The 15,969-nt window shown below is 46.1% G+C and overlaps 2 protein-coding genes across 2 annotated transcripts; one reads left to right on the top strand and one right to left on the bottom strand.

Annotated features, from left to right (window-relative positions):
* Window positions 1-71: 71 nt before the first annotated feature.
* Window positions 72-8,668, bottom strand: EARS2 (glutamyl-tRNA synthetase 2, mitochondrial). The gene is made up of 9 exons (XM_075767097.1): window positions 8,326-8,668; window positions 7,600-7,755; window positions 6,472-6,661; window positions 5,710-6,182; window positions 4,818-4,926; window positions 4,130-4,283; window positions 2,779-2,909; window positions 1,278-1,413; window positions 72-772 (listed from the first exon to the last, which is right to left on the bottom strand). The coding sequence occupies exons 1-9, from the start codon at window positions 8,429-8,431 to the stop codon at window positions 689-691; spliced, it is 1,539 nt and encodes a 512-aa protein (XP_075623212.1). The 5' UTR covers window positions 8,432-8,668; the 3' UTR covers window positions 72-688.
* An 18-nt stretch (window positions 8,669-8,686) lies between these two features.
* UBFD1 (ubiquitin family domain containing 1) lies at window positions 8,687-15,644 on the top strand. The gene is made up of 7 exons (XM_075767100.1): window positions 8,687-8,833; window positions 9,067-9,333; window positions 9,427-9,635; window positions 10,828-10,893; window positions 11,102-11,207; window positions 13,701-13,783; window positions 15,046-15,644. Exons 1-7 carry the CDS (start codon window positions 8,803-8,805, stop codon window positions 15,154-15,156), a joined length of 873 nt encoding a protein of 290 aa, XP_075623215.1. The 5' UTR covers window positions 8,687-8,802; the 3' UTR covers window positions 15,157-15,644.
* The last annotated feature ends 325 nt before the right edge of the window (window positions 15,645-15,969 follow it).

Below are 15,969 nucleotides of genomic sequence, written 5' to 3' on the forward strand. Positions count from 1 at the left end.
CTCCCCTCGCTGGCGTGCAGGGCGAGCACCCATTGGCAAGAACAGAATCAAAAGTCACCACGTTAATTTAATAATTAAAAGATCATCATCCAAAAAGAGGAAAAAACATCCCAATCTCCTGGTCAGGGATATTTTTAGCAGAACCACATGTGTGACACAGTACACAGGGAGTAGAGTCCCCCCTCTCCGAGCAGCTCAGCCTGGAAGGGCAGCGGGGCAGCTAAGAGGGCAGCAGCTATAATATACACATTATATTTATATATATAAAAATACCCTCCCTACAGTACGTGTTGGGGACCTGTGTAGTCGTAGCTGTGAGTACCCTGATTCTCAGGCCCTCTCCAAAAAGAGACCAATCGCTTGAGACGAGTCATGCTGGTATCAGAAATAGCATTACTTTTTGTCCACACGGTCTGAATTTAAACGCTGATAGAAGTCTTTTTCTCCCAACCCGGAAACCAGTCTACTTGCACGAGATGAAAGCAGAAGGACAGACCTAAATCTGTTCGGTTCCTCTCCCAAACTGGCTTATGCTTAGTGCAGATACATACAACATCACTGTGACACCTGCCTGGTCTAAAGCCCCGCTCATCTCATCAAAGATAATCATGCTGAGATCAAAAAATACAGGTGCTGTCTACATCATCTGAGTCCATGGGCTGGTTGTCGGTGTCATTTCTGTCTCTTATTAGCTAGCTAGTGCTTTGTGTATTCTTCCACACACTTCTTTGGGTCCCAAAGTCACCATCATCTCAGCAACGCTCGGTCCATGCTGCAAACACAGAAGTAGTCATTGTACAAATGGAAACTTACACTTTTCAGTACGTGTTTATGCATCATCATGGCGGAAATGATAGAGTGATTAGCTATCAGATTGCTGTTAGAGCAAGGGTAGGGGTTTTATTAGCAATCTCAAAACAAGGATGGTTTGGTTTTGGTTTTTTCTCCTGAAGCAGACTGCACAGAAAATCCCAGTTTTACCCAAACCTTGCCAACACTCCCTACAACTGGTCCAGAGGCTTTTCTGACTTCAGATTTGTGACCAGCATATTCACACTTTGACAACTTCTGCCTTTCTGAAACTTTCAGAACAGCCTTTTCTTCCAGAATTGCTGTATATCAGTACTTTCGCTCATAAGAGAAACTGATGTCAATTCTTGCAAGATATCCAAATATCAGTATCTTGCTATCAGAAAGAAAAGAGTTGTTTAAAAAAAAAAAAAAAAAAAAAAAAAAAAAAAAAAAGAAGGTCCCAGGCTGGGAATTTTTATTTTTACCTGCTGCCCACTGAGAGCCAAACGAAGGAGCTTCATCATGCTGCTGTACTTAGTCTCTTTAGTTTGCTTCTGGAGGCTTCTCAGGTCTGTGTTCAACTCCTCCACAGTCAAAACAGCTGCCTGCCTTGTCATGAGCCTTTAGGAAAGAAAATGTCCTTACAATGTACAAAACACAGGATTCCTACCCAGAAATGACTAATGACTTCGATGACTGCCAGCTACCTCAGGCTGATTTCGCAAAATCTTCTGGCAACAGCGGCAGGCCAAGGTAAACTTTCCTGCCCTTCACTCCTGCCCTGTGCCAGGGCACTCCTTCTGCTCACTGCAGCGTTGGTCATGCACACGGGCACCCTCCTAGGCTGGCAGGTGGGACTGCTCTACCTCGATACCACTGCTAAGGCTCTGCTTTGTGAAACCGTACCTTTACTTCAACAGCACCAGAAGCAGAGGTTGTTCAGAAAAGCAAGCATCAAGTTTAAAATCACAAAATTATGCCAAGGATCTGGAAAACCACAGCAAAAGCAGTAATTCTGATTTCTTTTTTAATAATATGATTTTTAGAGATGCAGGGGCCATTGTTGATACTACTCAGCTGTAGGTAGCAGTACTACTATCCCTCCAGGATAGCGAGTATCGTGACATTTAAATTACCATCACTTGGATTCACTTACCACCAGTTGTGACAAGTGACTGAGGGCAACCGTCTTTACAGATAGCTGAAAATAATAACTCAATTTGTAGATACTGCCACCTGAATTACTCCCAAAAGTGGTTTTCGGGGCTCATTTTAGTCCAGAGGTGAGATTTGAACTGGAAAGGCGACTGACGTACCACCCTGCCTAGCTGCAAGATGTGGAGTAGCAGAGGGACGTGGGGCAGCAGTGAAACTCGTTGGCAAAACCCCACAAACCTCACTGGCATAGAAGGAAGGTGCTACACTGGGCAGACTGTCTGCCATCCCAGCAATGTTTCTGAGCAGACAGAACTGCTAGCTAGAGACAAAGAAATGGCAACAGGAAAAGCCCCCCTGGGACGAGCTCCTCGAAGTGACAGCGATTCTGGCTGGACACAAACTGGGTTCATCCCAGAGACCCAGAAGTCTCATTACATAATCTGAATACACGTTGACCAAAACCACCTCACACTTGTCCAGTTTGATGCTGTAGCAGACAAAAACACAGGAGATCAGGTGGCACAGGAAAACCCTGCTAACGCCGCTGCTTCACTAGTGCCATGCTGGCACACAAACTGCTGCGCTTGGTGCTTCACTAAATCCAGACATGGCAATTCTTGCTTGCGAGCACTGATGTGAGCTTTCCCGCTGGCAAGCTGCTTTTCAATTAAAACCACAGAATTTCTCACTAGTTACTAACTATAGCACATTCCAAAGCAGAGCAAATTAGATAAGAACTATGAGCATGTCCAACATCAATACAGGAGCCAAGAGCAATGCTCTGGGGTAGGCAGGTGGGTGTGTACAGAGCTGGGAAGAGACACTTACCCTAAGACTAGTTTTCCTATTTCATCTACTTCTGCAGAAATGGTGTGTAGCTGCTCTCGGGACACTGAGGGCCTAACCCATAAGTAAGAATAATCAGATGACACGAGGTTCTTCAGGAGGCTTATGTGACCCTGGAGAAAGAAAGCAAAGCTGTCAAGGTAGAGGGTTAAGCTAGGGGGGAGCAAACACATCCTGTCTGGACTTCACAAACAGTTAAAGAGGGTCCGAACACACCACTGCCTCTTACTCTGTACTGCTCAGAGGAAATGTGAATCGCTGACATTTAGGCAGCTGAGTTTTTCACACCCATCTCCAGCTAGTGTGAGCAGGAACACAGAAGAAGCCCAAAGGGCCACTACTGTACCCATGCTGCAGAGCCACGTGCAGGCTGACTCAGAGTTAGTCCGGGGAAGTGGCTCGCCACATTCATCTGCCACCTTTCAAGAGACAGTGGGAAATCACATGAGTCACTGTCCTGCTGCCACAGCGAAGCCTTCATGCTGGAACAGTCGGGTCTCTTCCTGCCCTTACAAAGAAAGCTTTATTCTTCACAAGGAAGTCTCCAGATACTACAGTAACATCCCAGGGGCAGGCTGGGAAACAGCTGGGCTCATCCTCCTTCCTGGCATTGGGAAGAGCCACAGTATCTTCTGTCCCCTCCACAGCCGGCACTCTGCTACTTAACCGAGACCAGGGCTCCCAATGCACAAACCCCACTAATTTAACCACCGAGAACTTCATCCACCTCTGCAAAGAGGTTGCTTTGACTCTGGTACCAAACCATGGAGCAGTAGCAAAGCAGAAGCACCTTACGCCGCTCAGTCAGCAAAAGCTAGAGGTGAGCAGTGTCCTGGCCCCAGGTGCTGGACCTTCCCACCACAAGCAGCTGCATCCTGGGCTACAGGAGAAGCGCACCTTGGAGGTTTTTCAACACTCATCTAGACAAAGCCACTGATCCAGCACTACTGACAGTCCTGCTCTGAGAGCAAATCACAGAGGTCTTCCAAGAAAATTCTAGAATTCCATGATTTGCTTCCACTGCAGGGACATGTCCTCCTTCTGCCGAGGGAGTTCTCTGCTGGCTTGGAAAAGTACGGATGAGCTTACAACTCTGCAAAGACCACCAAGATATTCACCATGCCCATTCCTACAGGTCAGCTAACTATATCATTGGATTTTGGCAGTCAGCATGCACACCATCACTTGAGCTGGCAGTGACAGCCATTTGCAGGCTGTGGAGCTTCAGAGCTCAGATCAAAGCAGTGCCCAGGACTCAGCTGAGTCTTCATCCAGGAATCCCACAAAACCTCAGCTCCCCAAAATGGTGACACAATGCTATCACTGCTCGTACTTTTCTCAGCAGGAGGACTCGCTCCACATATTCCTTTTCTAAAGCCTCTTGAGCCACTTGTTGATCCCCATAGACACGCTCCACCAGCAACTGCAACTCTCTAATTAGCTTCTGTCGCAGCCCTTCGTTCTCAATATGACGGGTGAGGTGAATCCTGTAACAAAGAAGAAAACTGCTTTTGGACTACTTTGGGTTAGATTGGATCTAATCATCCCAACCTCACAACATTTACCAAATAAACTGTTAGAAAAGTAAGATTAAACCCCAGACAGACGTTCTACAACAAAGCCCTGAGCGCTAATGCACCACAGTGACCAAAAGATGTGGTAACCCTCAGCAGCACAACATCCCCGTAGCACAGGACTGTACTTGCAGAAGTACCCTCTGGAAGCGTTGCCTCTTTTTAGATGTTATTCTGAATCTAAACTTAAGACCTTGCATCCTCCTAGTACACACCATCTGCCCAGGTTTTTACAGAGCACCTGACACCAGCGTCCAAGCACGGGACAAGAGAGGAGACAGGAATGGTGTAAGCAGAAACTTCTACTTCGCTGTAGCACAGCGAAAAAGCTGCTGCGCTAGGACCATGCTTGATCCAATAAACAAAATCGCCAGACAAAGCCAAGCGCTAGGAATAAATTCTCACTGATGTACAGATTATTTTTACAGTTACCACTGATATTTATACCTGTTGAATTCTGGGAGTTTTTCAAGATCCAGGAGGGCAGAATGGGTTGTAATTCTGCCTATTTCAAACTGCAAGATCAGCTCCTCCAGAGTCCTCCCCATCTGTTTCTCTGCAAAATAACCCAACAAGGGAATAATACACATCCGCTCTCCTGCAGGAAACTACCATCACTGCCTTTCATTGCAAGTCTCAGGTGCAGGGCTGGGGCAGCAGCACACCCAAGGAAGAAGTGACACAGGAGCCACTTTTCGCAGTGCTAATGGGGATGTACCCCAGCAAACAGGTGGGAACTTGTGGCAAGCACGCATGGGAAGCTGCCCTCTCCTTATGAGCAGGCTCTGCTAACTACTGGCGAGGAACTGGGACATTCTGCTTGGCTCTTCAGTGGGACATCCCTTGCATCAGTCAGCCAAAAGGAAATAACACTCAACCAGGAGGCTCCTCTGCCCAAGAAAGGTTTAATTTCCAAGCAGAGCAACAAATGGAGTCATTGAGTCAACTTCTCATGGTCTTTCAGGTTAAACAAGAAGCGTGACAAATGTAATACATGACATTGCAATTATTAACCATAGAATACAAGTTTTCCCAAGAGTTCACAGACAGTTTCTTCACCTTGAGATGAATGTTGTCCTAAGCGGGAACTCATTAAGCATCAGACTCAGTTTAAATGGCTGCACAGAGGCAGAAAGATTTCCACCATTCCAGCACACCACCCAGTCTTTCACAGGAGCTCTGCAGAAGCCCTGGTGGCATTTCGGTGAGAAACAGGTCGCCTGACACTCATTTCCTCATCCCTTCAAACACTGTCTTGGTTCTCGGTTATTAAAATAAACCATTCCCCAAAGTGAGCAACAAGAAGTGTCCTACCAAGTTCTGAGCCCGTTGTCATTACCTGCAAATCCAGAGCCACAGTTGGTTATGATGTCCAGCAGAGCCTCTGGCAAGTAGCCGTCCTGAGCAAAACGCTCCAGAAAGATGTCCCCCTGCCTTTTTGACAGCTTGCCACCATCTTTGTTCAGAAGCAGCGGGAGGTGACCAAACTGAGGGGGATCCCAGCCAAAGGCTTTGTAGAGAAGGAGGTGCTTGGACGTTGAAGTCAGCCACTCAGTTCCCCGCAGAACGTGGCTGATGCCCATGTAATGGTCATCCACCACATTCGCCAGGTGGTAAGTGGGGAAGCCGTCCCCCTTGAGGATCACGGGGTCACCTTCCACGTCAGCCACTTCGTGCTTGTTCCAGCCGTAGACCAGGTCCTGAAAGGGTTCCACCCCCTTCTCCAGCCGGAAGCGGACAACCCAGTCAAGGCCCTGTGACAGCTTCTCAGCCACTTCTGTGGGTGTCAGGTGCCGACACCGGTTGTCGTATCTTTGAGAAAAGAGAATGAAGGTCTCAGTTTAACACAGGCCAACCCCATCAGCCATTTTCACATTCCCAAAACTCTGAATCAATCTCTAAAATTATAGCTGTAACCTGCCCACCATGTGTCCATCAAACTGCCTCATCTCTGGAGGCTGCTCTCCTACGCCTCTAAGGGTTATGCTGGCTTGTCTCCCTACGGAGAGTGAGATTACAGTCCTATTGCCCTGCACATTGTTGTAAGTTTTTGCAAGCATGCAGCAGAGAGGGAACCACCCAGCAGAGAAGGAATCCCTACCGTGGGGTCTGCTGGCTCCGCAAAGCCTCCTTCTTCAGCAGCTCCAGGCGCTGACAGGTACAAAAGCAGCGGTACGCCGCTCCTCTCTCCAAAAGCACATCGCTGGCTCTCCTGTAAAGGTCAAGTCTGTGTGACTGCTGGTACGGTCCAAAGGAACCACCGCGGCGAGGACTCTCATCAGGGGGAATACCTGAAATATCCGTATGGTGGGACTTAAAAAGCCTGTAAAAAGGCAGAGTGAAACCCACCATCAGAGCACACTGAACGAAGACGAAACAGCAAGGTTTGGGAGAGTGTCCAAAGACGGCCCAGGGCGGCCAGCTAACAGCATCTGTGTAGCCCAGGACTCAGAAGATAAGCAGCAGCCAACATCTTCAGAATATACAGTATTGCGTGTGAAGCAATGAACAGAAAAAAACCCCAGAACCTAGCAAATAGCTGAGTGGCTCTGATACGCCACCTGGAGCAAAACGTAGCCAGGTGTACATGTACAAAGTAGCACCCACCCTTTTTATAGTAAAGGACACTCATACCACAAAAATACAGTTGAGATCTTAGCCAATTATTTTATTACTCCAAATTCAACAGTAAAGTCCTTTGAAGTTTACCCATCCATTAACAGAAGCATCTGTGGGATCTGGCTCTAAGTTTATCACAATTCTGTATTCCAAAATCATCCTCAGTTTTAGTTCCTAAGCTCAAAAAGAAGCAGAGGATCAAAATGAAAACTGACACCTCCAGATCCCTTTTAGCAAACATTCCAGATACAAACAATTTGTATAAACAAGAAGTTTACAGCGAGGTCTGTGAGATCCAACTTCAGACCTTTCCATCACATCTCTCGTGCACAACCTTTGTTACAACTGCACATTGGGCCACTTTCACAAATTTGGATATTACTCCGTGGGAGACAACACAGCCAAAAGAAACTAAACTTAACCAGTTATTTCTGCTATAAAACATACTTCATGATGCCTAGCTGTGGAAATAACTGCATTTCAGCTAATTCATCATCTGAAACACTGCACAGCTTGCTATCATGCAAAATGCTCTCAATTTGGGTAGCATTAATCTCTGAAAAGAGGAGAATCTTTCTGTGAGTAAAAAATTAAAGATGTCTCTAAATACCTGCCCAATCCAGCATATCTTCTATTCCTTCTGCAGCTCCAGGCACCACTCGATTTTGATCTGTATCCTCCACTCTCAAAATAAAGGTCCCTTGGTGTTTTTTGGCAAAAATGTAATTGTACAAAGCAGTCCGAAGGCCACCCAAATGCAGAAAACCTGTAACCATGGGGAAATCAGAGGAGACGATAATAACTGAGGTCAAATAAAGAGATTTTTAAACCTGAGCTGGGAGGGCAGCGCTGCCGGGGGCAGGGAGGCACTGCTTGGCTTTGTGGGCCCGTGCGACGGGACTCAATTATCGGTAACGGCCTTCCAAGCACACGTTCCCTGAAGCGGCCTGGAAACCGCTTGGAAGCCGGCACGTGCTAGGAAATCCCGTTTTCCTGGTTTTTCACCCGAAAGGCCCGCACAGCTTTCCCGCGGTGCTGAACCGGCACAACGCGCTGCAGCTGCTTCAGGGTCCGGCACCGACAGGGCGAATCCAGCCCGGGAGCTCCCGCCAGGAGCTCCGTTCCCTCGGCACTCGAGGGAGCGGGTACCTCAGAGCACCCGGTGCGAGGAGCCAGCGGAGCGGCCCGGCACCGGGCGCCCCCCCTCTCCCGGCACACCTTCCTGAAGCGTCTGAATTCACGTTTTCCAACCCAAGGCGCCGCCCCCGCCCGCAGCGGAGCTCCCCGGGGAAGGGAGGGGGGCGAGGGGCGGGCCTGGCCAAGGGCCGGGGGTTACCTGTGGGGCTGGGCCCGAACCGCACCCGCGGCCCCGGCCCCCGCTCCGGCCCCAGGCCCCGCTCCGGCCCCGCCGCGCCCCGCAGCGCCCGCAGCGCTCGCGCCATCCCGCCGCACCGCCCACGTGGCCGCGGGCGCTGGTTCCGCCCGGGCGCGCCCAGCCAATCCCCTGGCCCGCAGCGGCCCGGGGGCGGGGCGCCCCGTACAGGCGCAGCCACGCTTCTTCTGACGTGCCGCGCTGGCAGCGCGGGGCGGGGCGCAGCCGGTGCCGCAGCCCCCCGGTACCGCGGGATCTCGGCGCCCGGAGGGAGGGCCGGGACCCCCGTGCCCGCGTCCTCGGGCAGCGCGGCCTGCGGGGCCCGCACCGCCCACCGGGTTGGGAGGGGCGGGAGGGGGCGGGCTACGGGAGCCGGCGCGGCCCAGCAGGCAGCGGCGGGCGTTTCCCGGCGTGCCCCGCGGCAGATTGTACACAATCATCATGGCCGCCGCCGCCTCTGCCGCCGCCGATGGTAGGAGCCCGCGGTCCCGGCGGCGAGCGGCAGCGCGGGGTGGGGCGGGGAGCCGGGGAGGCGCCGGCGCGGGGAGCCGGCCCCGGGCAGTCTGCGGGCGGTGGGGGGGGCGGCGCGGCGCCGGGCGGTCGCTCCGGGGCTGGAGAGCGGGCGGGTCGAGCCGGGTCGGGGTGGGCCGGGCGGGCCGGGGAAGCTTCCCGCTGGCCGGCCTCTTCCTGTGCGCTCGCCTCCAGGTGCCGAGGAGCCGGGCATGGAGGCAGAGGCGCAGGAGCTGCCGCTGGGCTGCGGCGGAGAGGGCGGCTCGCCGGCGGCGGGGAGGTCTCCGGTGGGCGAGGAGCACAGGGATCCCCCGCAGGCGTCTGTCAGCAACGGCGGCGACGCGGAGAACGGGAAGGAGCTGGTGGAGCTAAAGGTTATTTGGAACAAGAACAAGTACGACGTGAAGTTTTGCCTGGACAGCACGGGGGCCGAGCTGAAGCAGAAGATCCACTCGCTCACAGGTCTGTCGAGGCTGTCGCCGCCTCTCCCGCCTCAGCCCGCGCCTCCTCTCGCCGCTGCCGGGCGGTCTCGTAATCGTTATTCTTGCCTCTTAGGCCTTCCACCTGCTATGCAGAAAGTTATGTTCAAGGGACTTCTACCAGAGGAGAAAACGTTGCGGGAAATCAAAGTAACAAATGGAGCGAAAATAATGGTTGTTGGCTCTACTATCAATGATGTTTTAGCAGTAAATACACCCAAAGAAGCTGCTCAACAGGAGGTCAAAGCTGAAGAGAATAAAAAGGAGCCGCTTTGCAGACAAAAGGTTATTGATAATCTCAATAATTCCTGGCATGGGGGAGCTGTAGGATTTACGTGGTTCTCTTGTAATACTCTGCAGCCGCCTTTGGGTCCTGTTCCTCCTCAAAGCAGGCTGGGGTTTCTTTTATCACAGCTAAGCGATGGACGGGCTCTGTGCAGAGGAGTTCTAGCAGCAGAAAAATGTTTAGTCTAGCGGAGGCTGGGGCCTTGCAAGATACTGCTGGTGCTAGATACAGCCTAGCAGTTCAGACAAGTAATGGTAAATAATAGAAATAGTTCATGGTTATTAGCTCAACCGCAGTTAATTTTGTCTGAAAACTAACCGATTTTTGTTGGTATAAAAGAATTTGATCTCCAAAAGCTGCCTTTAAAACAAACACCAAGAGAGCAGTTCCTTCAGCTGTCCCAGCACTGAAGGGAATGTGGATGTTGAATATTCCTCTCGCATCTTGAAGTGCTGCCTGCGAATAGGGAGTGAAGTGCAGTGCAGTGAAGTCGGTTTGGTGGTGGTGGTGCTGCGGTGTAGTGGGGCTGATAAAGGGTTTTCAACTGAAGGTATTACTGGCCCCGTACCTTCCTCAAAATAAATTTGATTTAAAATTAAATAGTGCATCATTGAACTGCAACCTTTATGAAACATGCTTTTGTTTTTCTATAATTTATCATAGCTCACGTTCACTGTAAGTTCCATCATTGTTTAAAGGTACTCGGCAACTTACAAGCTGTGAGCATGGTTTTCTTAGTTACTACTGCTCTAATCTGTTCTGGTTTGTTGCTGTGTTGCGGTATGTTGCACTGTCAAATGTGGAGGGTTTTCTGCCGTTCACTGGATATAACACTGGACTGTTAAAACTGTCTTGCCAAATGCCAACTATGTGATTCAGCATGTACAATATTAAAGTGGGGCTTGGGATTTAAAATTTTTCTTTAATAGACATATATTTATGTATATTGTAGAAGGGATGTTACCCTTTGCCTTATATTGGGGTTTTAGTCATTTGTATAATTTCTTTAGGCTGTTGTAAAAAGTGCTCGGTTAACTTTGAAAATTAACCATTTCCCGTGTGATAAATGACTGGGAATAGTCCTTAACTGTCTGTTAGTGCTACTGGGATACAGTCAAAGGTGCAGCTGGAAGTAAATTGAAAAGCTCTGTTGCATTTCTGTAAATTCTAATTTCTGTTTTTATATTGTAGCAACACAGAAAAGTACTGGATAAAGGAAAACCTGATGATGTGATGCCTTCTGTTAAAGGTGTTCAGGTAAGTAAACAAGTACTTGAGACGTTGTCGTAATCAGGAGAGAGAGACTTTTTTGTTGTTTGAGACCTTTCTTTGCTGGTTCAATCGTTCTTTGCTATCTTAGCAGAAAACTGGAAAGATGGATCATCCTTATATTTAAAAAGTTAAGAGAATATAGCTTTTCCTGTTAAAGTCCTTCACCGTGACTTACTATGTTGCCTCTTTGTAGGAGCGCCTGCCAACAGTGCCGTTATCTGGCATGTACAACAAGTCGGGGGGGAAAGTAAGATTGACCTTTAAACTTGAGCAAGACCAGCTATGGATTGGTACAAAAGGTGAGCAACTCTAAAACTCTGAGATGAATAATTGATAATTGGGCTACAAGTGAATTGTGTGACCTAGAAATAGCTTCTGGTGTGACTAAATTGTGTTTAGGGAATAGTGTTGGTATTGTAATACTTCAAAACTAAGTTTTGCTTCCTCTTCTCAAATGCCATTCTCCCAGATCATTGAATGTTACTGGATATTTTACTTCTGTTCTTGAAAAACTTGAGTTCAGTTGTGCCTGTAGACTAGTGTTCCAATCTGCTATTCATAGCTGCAAATGTAAATTATATTTGGCATTTCTAGCATATCTCAAAAGCACTTCATAAACATTGGTTTGCTGCCAACATCGCATAGAGGCTCAATGACTTGGCTGAGACTCAAAACGGAATCTTAGGACTGGGATTAAAACTAGGAGTGCTGGCATCTCTGTCATTATCTGTCCTTCCGACCAAAATTAGTTGCGTGTCTTGTTTCAGTGATGTACAACTGCAGAAACTATGGCATGTGTTGCAGTGCAGAGGAATCAGTTTACCGTCTTGAGTGGTGCCAGAAGGAGCTGAAAGCGCTGTGGTGATAACGTGCATTGCTGAGGACGTCTCAGATAACCCCTTGCCTCCAAAGGAAACTGTGTTCCTTTAGTTTGACCAAGATGGGACAATATTATAATGATGAGCAAGAGGAATAGAAGTGCTTGCTCACTGTCCCAGTAAAGTAACCTAATTGGATGGTAATATTAGCTTTGGATGGCACCTCCAGCTGCTATGTTATTTCCAAAGTAAGCAGAAATCTCAAAAGTTTTTGACCTTTCCTTTGTAGGACTTGTAGACTTGACTGTGAAGATTTTTCTGGCTTTAAAACCTCTATCAGTACCAGTTGCAGTGATTTTTCTCCTGGGCTAAGTGATGGAGCCAAGACATTGTTCTTTTTCCTCTGTAGGTTAGGCAGCCAGATCTTTTTGTTATTGATAACGTGTTCGAAATACATGATTAGTATTCAGGTAATTAATCCTCTTCCTTCACCTTCTAGATGAGTTTCAAGTTTAGTATTTCTGAAGTGTTCTAGATTAGTGTTTCGTAAGCTGTGAAATTTGATTCTTCTTGTAGTCACCTGTCTTTCATGTAACCTGTTTCCCTACTTCTCAAAATTAGCAGCGGCTTGCTTCCTCTAGGGAATGTTTGTAATTGCTGGCTGTTGTTGGGAAAAACTCCTTCCTGCTCTGAGAAATTCATGGCAGATACCAGCGCAAGAGCTAGAATAAAACCTACTGGGTGTTAGCGCAGGTTTTTGCTTGCTAGTCCTGGAAGGTTGAAACTGATTCTTTCCACACACAGCTTCCCTGTGCTTCACAGATCACTTGGTATGTTTTTGTAATCTAAGGTTTGGTTACAGGTAGATGTTTCTCAGTTGCTCTGTGTCATTTTCATAGAGGTGGTGATAATATGGATCTGTCTGTGGCTGAGATATTGTGAAGAGTAATTGATTTGCAGGATGCTAAATGAGTAAAAAGTAAGATTTTACTCAATGATTGAATGTTGTGAGTCTGGAATGGTTTGGAGTCAGGTTAGTTACAGCACTGAGAATATTTGTCTTTACTAAGATTATCTCCCTGTGTGCTGTTTTTAGATAGGTGGGTTTTTTCTGGGTCACACAAATTAGGTATTTCCAAGGAACTCGTGGTTCTGTTTCTCCTTTGTAGAGTGTTTATGGTTTTCGCTGTCTTATAGCCGAGAATATAATTTTAGGCTGGAACTGAAAGGAAGGATCTTGGAGTTAAGTTTTCAGAAAGAAGTGAGGACAGAACTGAGACAGAAAAAGTCTGCCCTGAACCATATAGTTTGTCATTCTTGTTGGTTACCTCTGGCTGGCTGACAATAGTCTGTTGTGTAATTGTAGTAATCTTTTTTTTTTGTTTGTTTCTCTTTTTGTTTCTTTCCCTGTTTTCTTATTAACATTTCCTTCCCTGGGCTTTTAGAGTAATAGTTGAACACTGCCTCAGGATAAAACCAGGACTAGGCTTTCGAAGAATTAGTTAGCCTATCTTTCAGCTTTTTCAGCCTTGTCATTTCTGTAGAGCTTAATGTAATCCTCAGTAGTTAGTCTGAATGTTCTTACACGTGGACCAGCTTTCACTACGGTGGGTGAGTAATCCCGCTGGTCTGACTGGAGTTCCTATGGGGAAACATCGGATAAAGCCAGGGTTTTCTCCTCACTGAATTTATTCCTGAATCGGGTACACTGAGTACTTAATGTGATGCGGAGACATAAAATGTGAGGAACTGTGTGATCCAGTTTTGGATTCCTTTAAATTATTAGAGTGCCAGCTGTGGGGTATGTGGTAACATGGAAGACGGGCTTCTCAGCAGCAGGTATCCAAACTTTACCCAGTGAGGAGACTGCTGATATGAGGAGCTTTTGGAAGTAATGGAGGTGGTATTTGAAATTAATATGAAATACTGCTTCCTCATGTATCAGAAATAATGCTTTGATCAATTTTAATGTAGAGAGAACAGAAAAGTTACCCATGGGGTCCATTAAAAATGTGGTGAGTGAACCTATTGAAGGACATGAGGATTATCACATGATGGTAAGTAATGTCTCTAATTATATCAGCCTAATTACTTCATGCCAATACACAGAAATAAGGCTTTCAAAACATAGCAAGCCAGAGACCGATAGTAATACCAGCCTTGTGTTGTGGAAGATGGGAATGTGGACATGGTCTGCTGTGTAGATGTCTTGGGTGGCATACTGAGTATCTGCTACTTTGTGGAAATCTGGGCTGATTTCATGTAAACATTAAGTGCTTAAGCGTGATTTCACATCCTCTGTCTTGTGACAGCGATAAAACAGTAAAAATACTCACAGTATAGTTCATGATTTCTTAATGTTAGTGATACTTCCCTATATCTAGTTTAATTTCTAGTTTCCATTGTATTTATATAAATAACAGGCCTTGCTGGAGGTTTAAAAAAAAGTAGCGATTCGATGCTGTAATATTTTTTCCCCATATGTAATTTCCTGAAAAACTGGTATTTGTCTAGAAAAGTAACACATTTAAGAGAGCTGTGCTAATGCTACTGAATTTTTGGCTGTTTCTTTTAATCTGTGGGTTTTTCTGAGGTCTTGCTTTCCGAAGACTAAAAGTAACTAACTTTTAATGTTGAAGTAAGTTCCTTTTATATAAGTCTGTTTCCTTCTTTAGGGGAATAAAGGGGAAATGTTATACCTTAAAATTATTGTCTGCAGGAGGGTGCTGACCTAGTCTTTGTCCAAATACTTGATTTTTGATCACCCATGTAAGAAAATGTCCTCTTCATAACATGATACAATAAACTCTTATCCTAAAGTAAGGATAGAGGTTATTGGCATGCCATGGTGCTCCTCTCCTATTTATACTGACAAAAGTTGAGAATAGAACATTATGTCTAAATATAAAATTCTATGAAATGTTATGACTATGAAAACATGGTCATTGTCTTAGTTCCTGTTTGGCTTCTCAACTCTGTGCATGCTGCTCATTTCTTTAGAGACTTTGAGTTACACTTCAGATTCTGTCTTTCAGAATAATTTCCTCATGTTCTTGAAACTGGCCAAGAGTTTTCGTTGCTGCTATGATATCGTAAAAGGAAAGGGCCCATCATTTTAATTGATACTTTGCAGTTCTTGTTTCTCCGAGGAATGCTTTTCTCATTGCTTACCAAATATATGTAGTATGCACTAAGTGTTTGAAGGAGGCAGTAGGTATAACAGACTTGTCTGATTTTTGTAGTGGATAAGCTGTATCTGTCCACTGGTATAAGCTGTTCTGTTTCCCATTTGTAAATGTTGTCATTTTTAACTTTGCAGGCATTTCAGCTGGGCCCAACAGAAGCATCTTACTACTGGGTCTATTGGGTACCAACTCAATATGTTGATGCAATCAAAGACACGGTGCTGGGAAAGTGGCAGTATTTTTGAAAGCACGCTCACCTCTGGCACAGGAAAATGACACAAAGCTAAGGACACTGCTGGGAGAGGCCTCCAACATCCCTGGATGTGATAGTCCTGGAACTTATTAATAAAATATGATAAACGAGGCATTGATGGAAGCCAGAGGTGATGTTCTTTCACCATTAGTTTACTTTTAACTTAAAAAAATTTCACCATCCCTTTTCTGCAGTCAGCTTCAACCATATTTAAAGCAAATACAATGGAAATCAATAAATCTTAATTCACAAAATATTGTGTGTAATACACTTAAATCTGCTGAGAGTTGATCTTCCAATTTAGTTTTAAAAAGAAAATATTACAATGTATTATTGAGGATTTTTTACATGGTTTGAACAAAAACAAATATTTTCATAATCTTTCAGTTACAAGCGTTAGATTTAATTTAGTTACTTGGTTGTGACTGAGAATTTCAGAAACAGTTTTTTAAAAATAAACTTTAAACCATATGCAAAATTGATGTTTAGTAAGCCATATTCTGCTGGCCCTTTTATTTCAGGTTTGAATCTTTGGTAGCAAAACTCTTTTTTTTTTTTTTTTTCTTTTAATATTTTTTTAACCCAAAGATGCCCTGCTTTGTTGTTTTGTTTTTTCTCTCTCTTTTTTTTTTTTTTTTTTCCTTCAATACTAGAAGCTCTGGGTTGGTTCTCTGTGTAGCATGTTTGGAGCAGACGAATACCACTGTGGATGTTTTGTAATCGCAATGACCCAGCGCTGCTTACTGTCCCCTTTCATGCCATGTTAGTTGTTCCCCTCCCACCTGCATACCTCTCTGGTCCTGTT

The sequence above is a fragment of the Balearica regulorum genome, chromosome 15 (assembly GCF_011004875.1).
Source record: "Balearica regulorum gibbericeps isolate bBalReg1 chromosome 15, bBalReg1.pri, whole genome shotgun sequence".
NCBI classification, from domain to species: domain Eukaryota; kingdom Metazoa; phylum Chordata; class Aves; order Gruiformes; family Gruidae; genus Balearica; species Balearica regulorum.

Bases quoted from the DNA above. Each gene is read 5' to 3' on its own strand.
- EARS2 (XM_075767097.1), bottom strand. From the start codon at position 8,431: ATGGCGCGAGCGCTGCGGGCGCTGCGGGGCGCGGCGGGGCCGGAGCGG. The intron at 2,910-4,129 runs GTACGAGCAGTG...TTCTTTCTCCAG, and splicing joins GAGTCCTCCTGCTGAGAAAA to GGTCACATAAGCCTCCTGAA. The intron at 1,414-2,778 runs GTAAGTGTCTCT...TCTTTCCTAAAG, and splicing joins ATAGGAAAACTAGTCTTAGG to GCTCATGACAAGGCAGGCAG.
- UBFD1 (XM_075767100.1), top strand. From the start codon at position 8,803: ATGGCCGCCGCCGCCTCTGCCGCCGCCGATG. The intron at 9,334-9,426 runs GTCTGTCGAGGC...CTTGCCTCTTAG, and splicing joins GAAGATCCACTCGCTCACAG to GCCTTCCACCTGCTATGCAG. The intron at 10,894-11,101 runs GTAAGTAAACAA...GCCTCTTTGTAG, and splicing joins CTTCTGTTAAAGGTGTTCAG to GAGCGCCTGCCAACAGTGCC.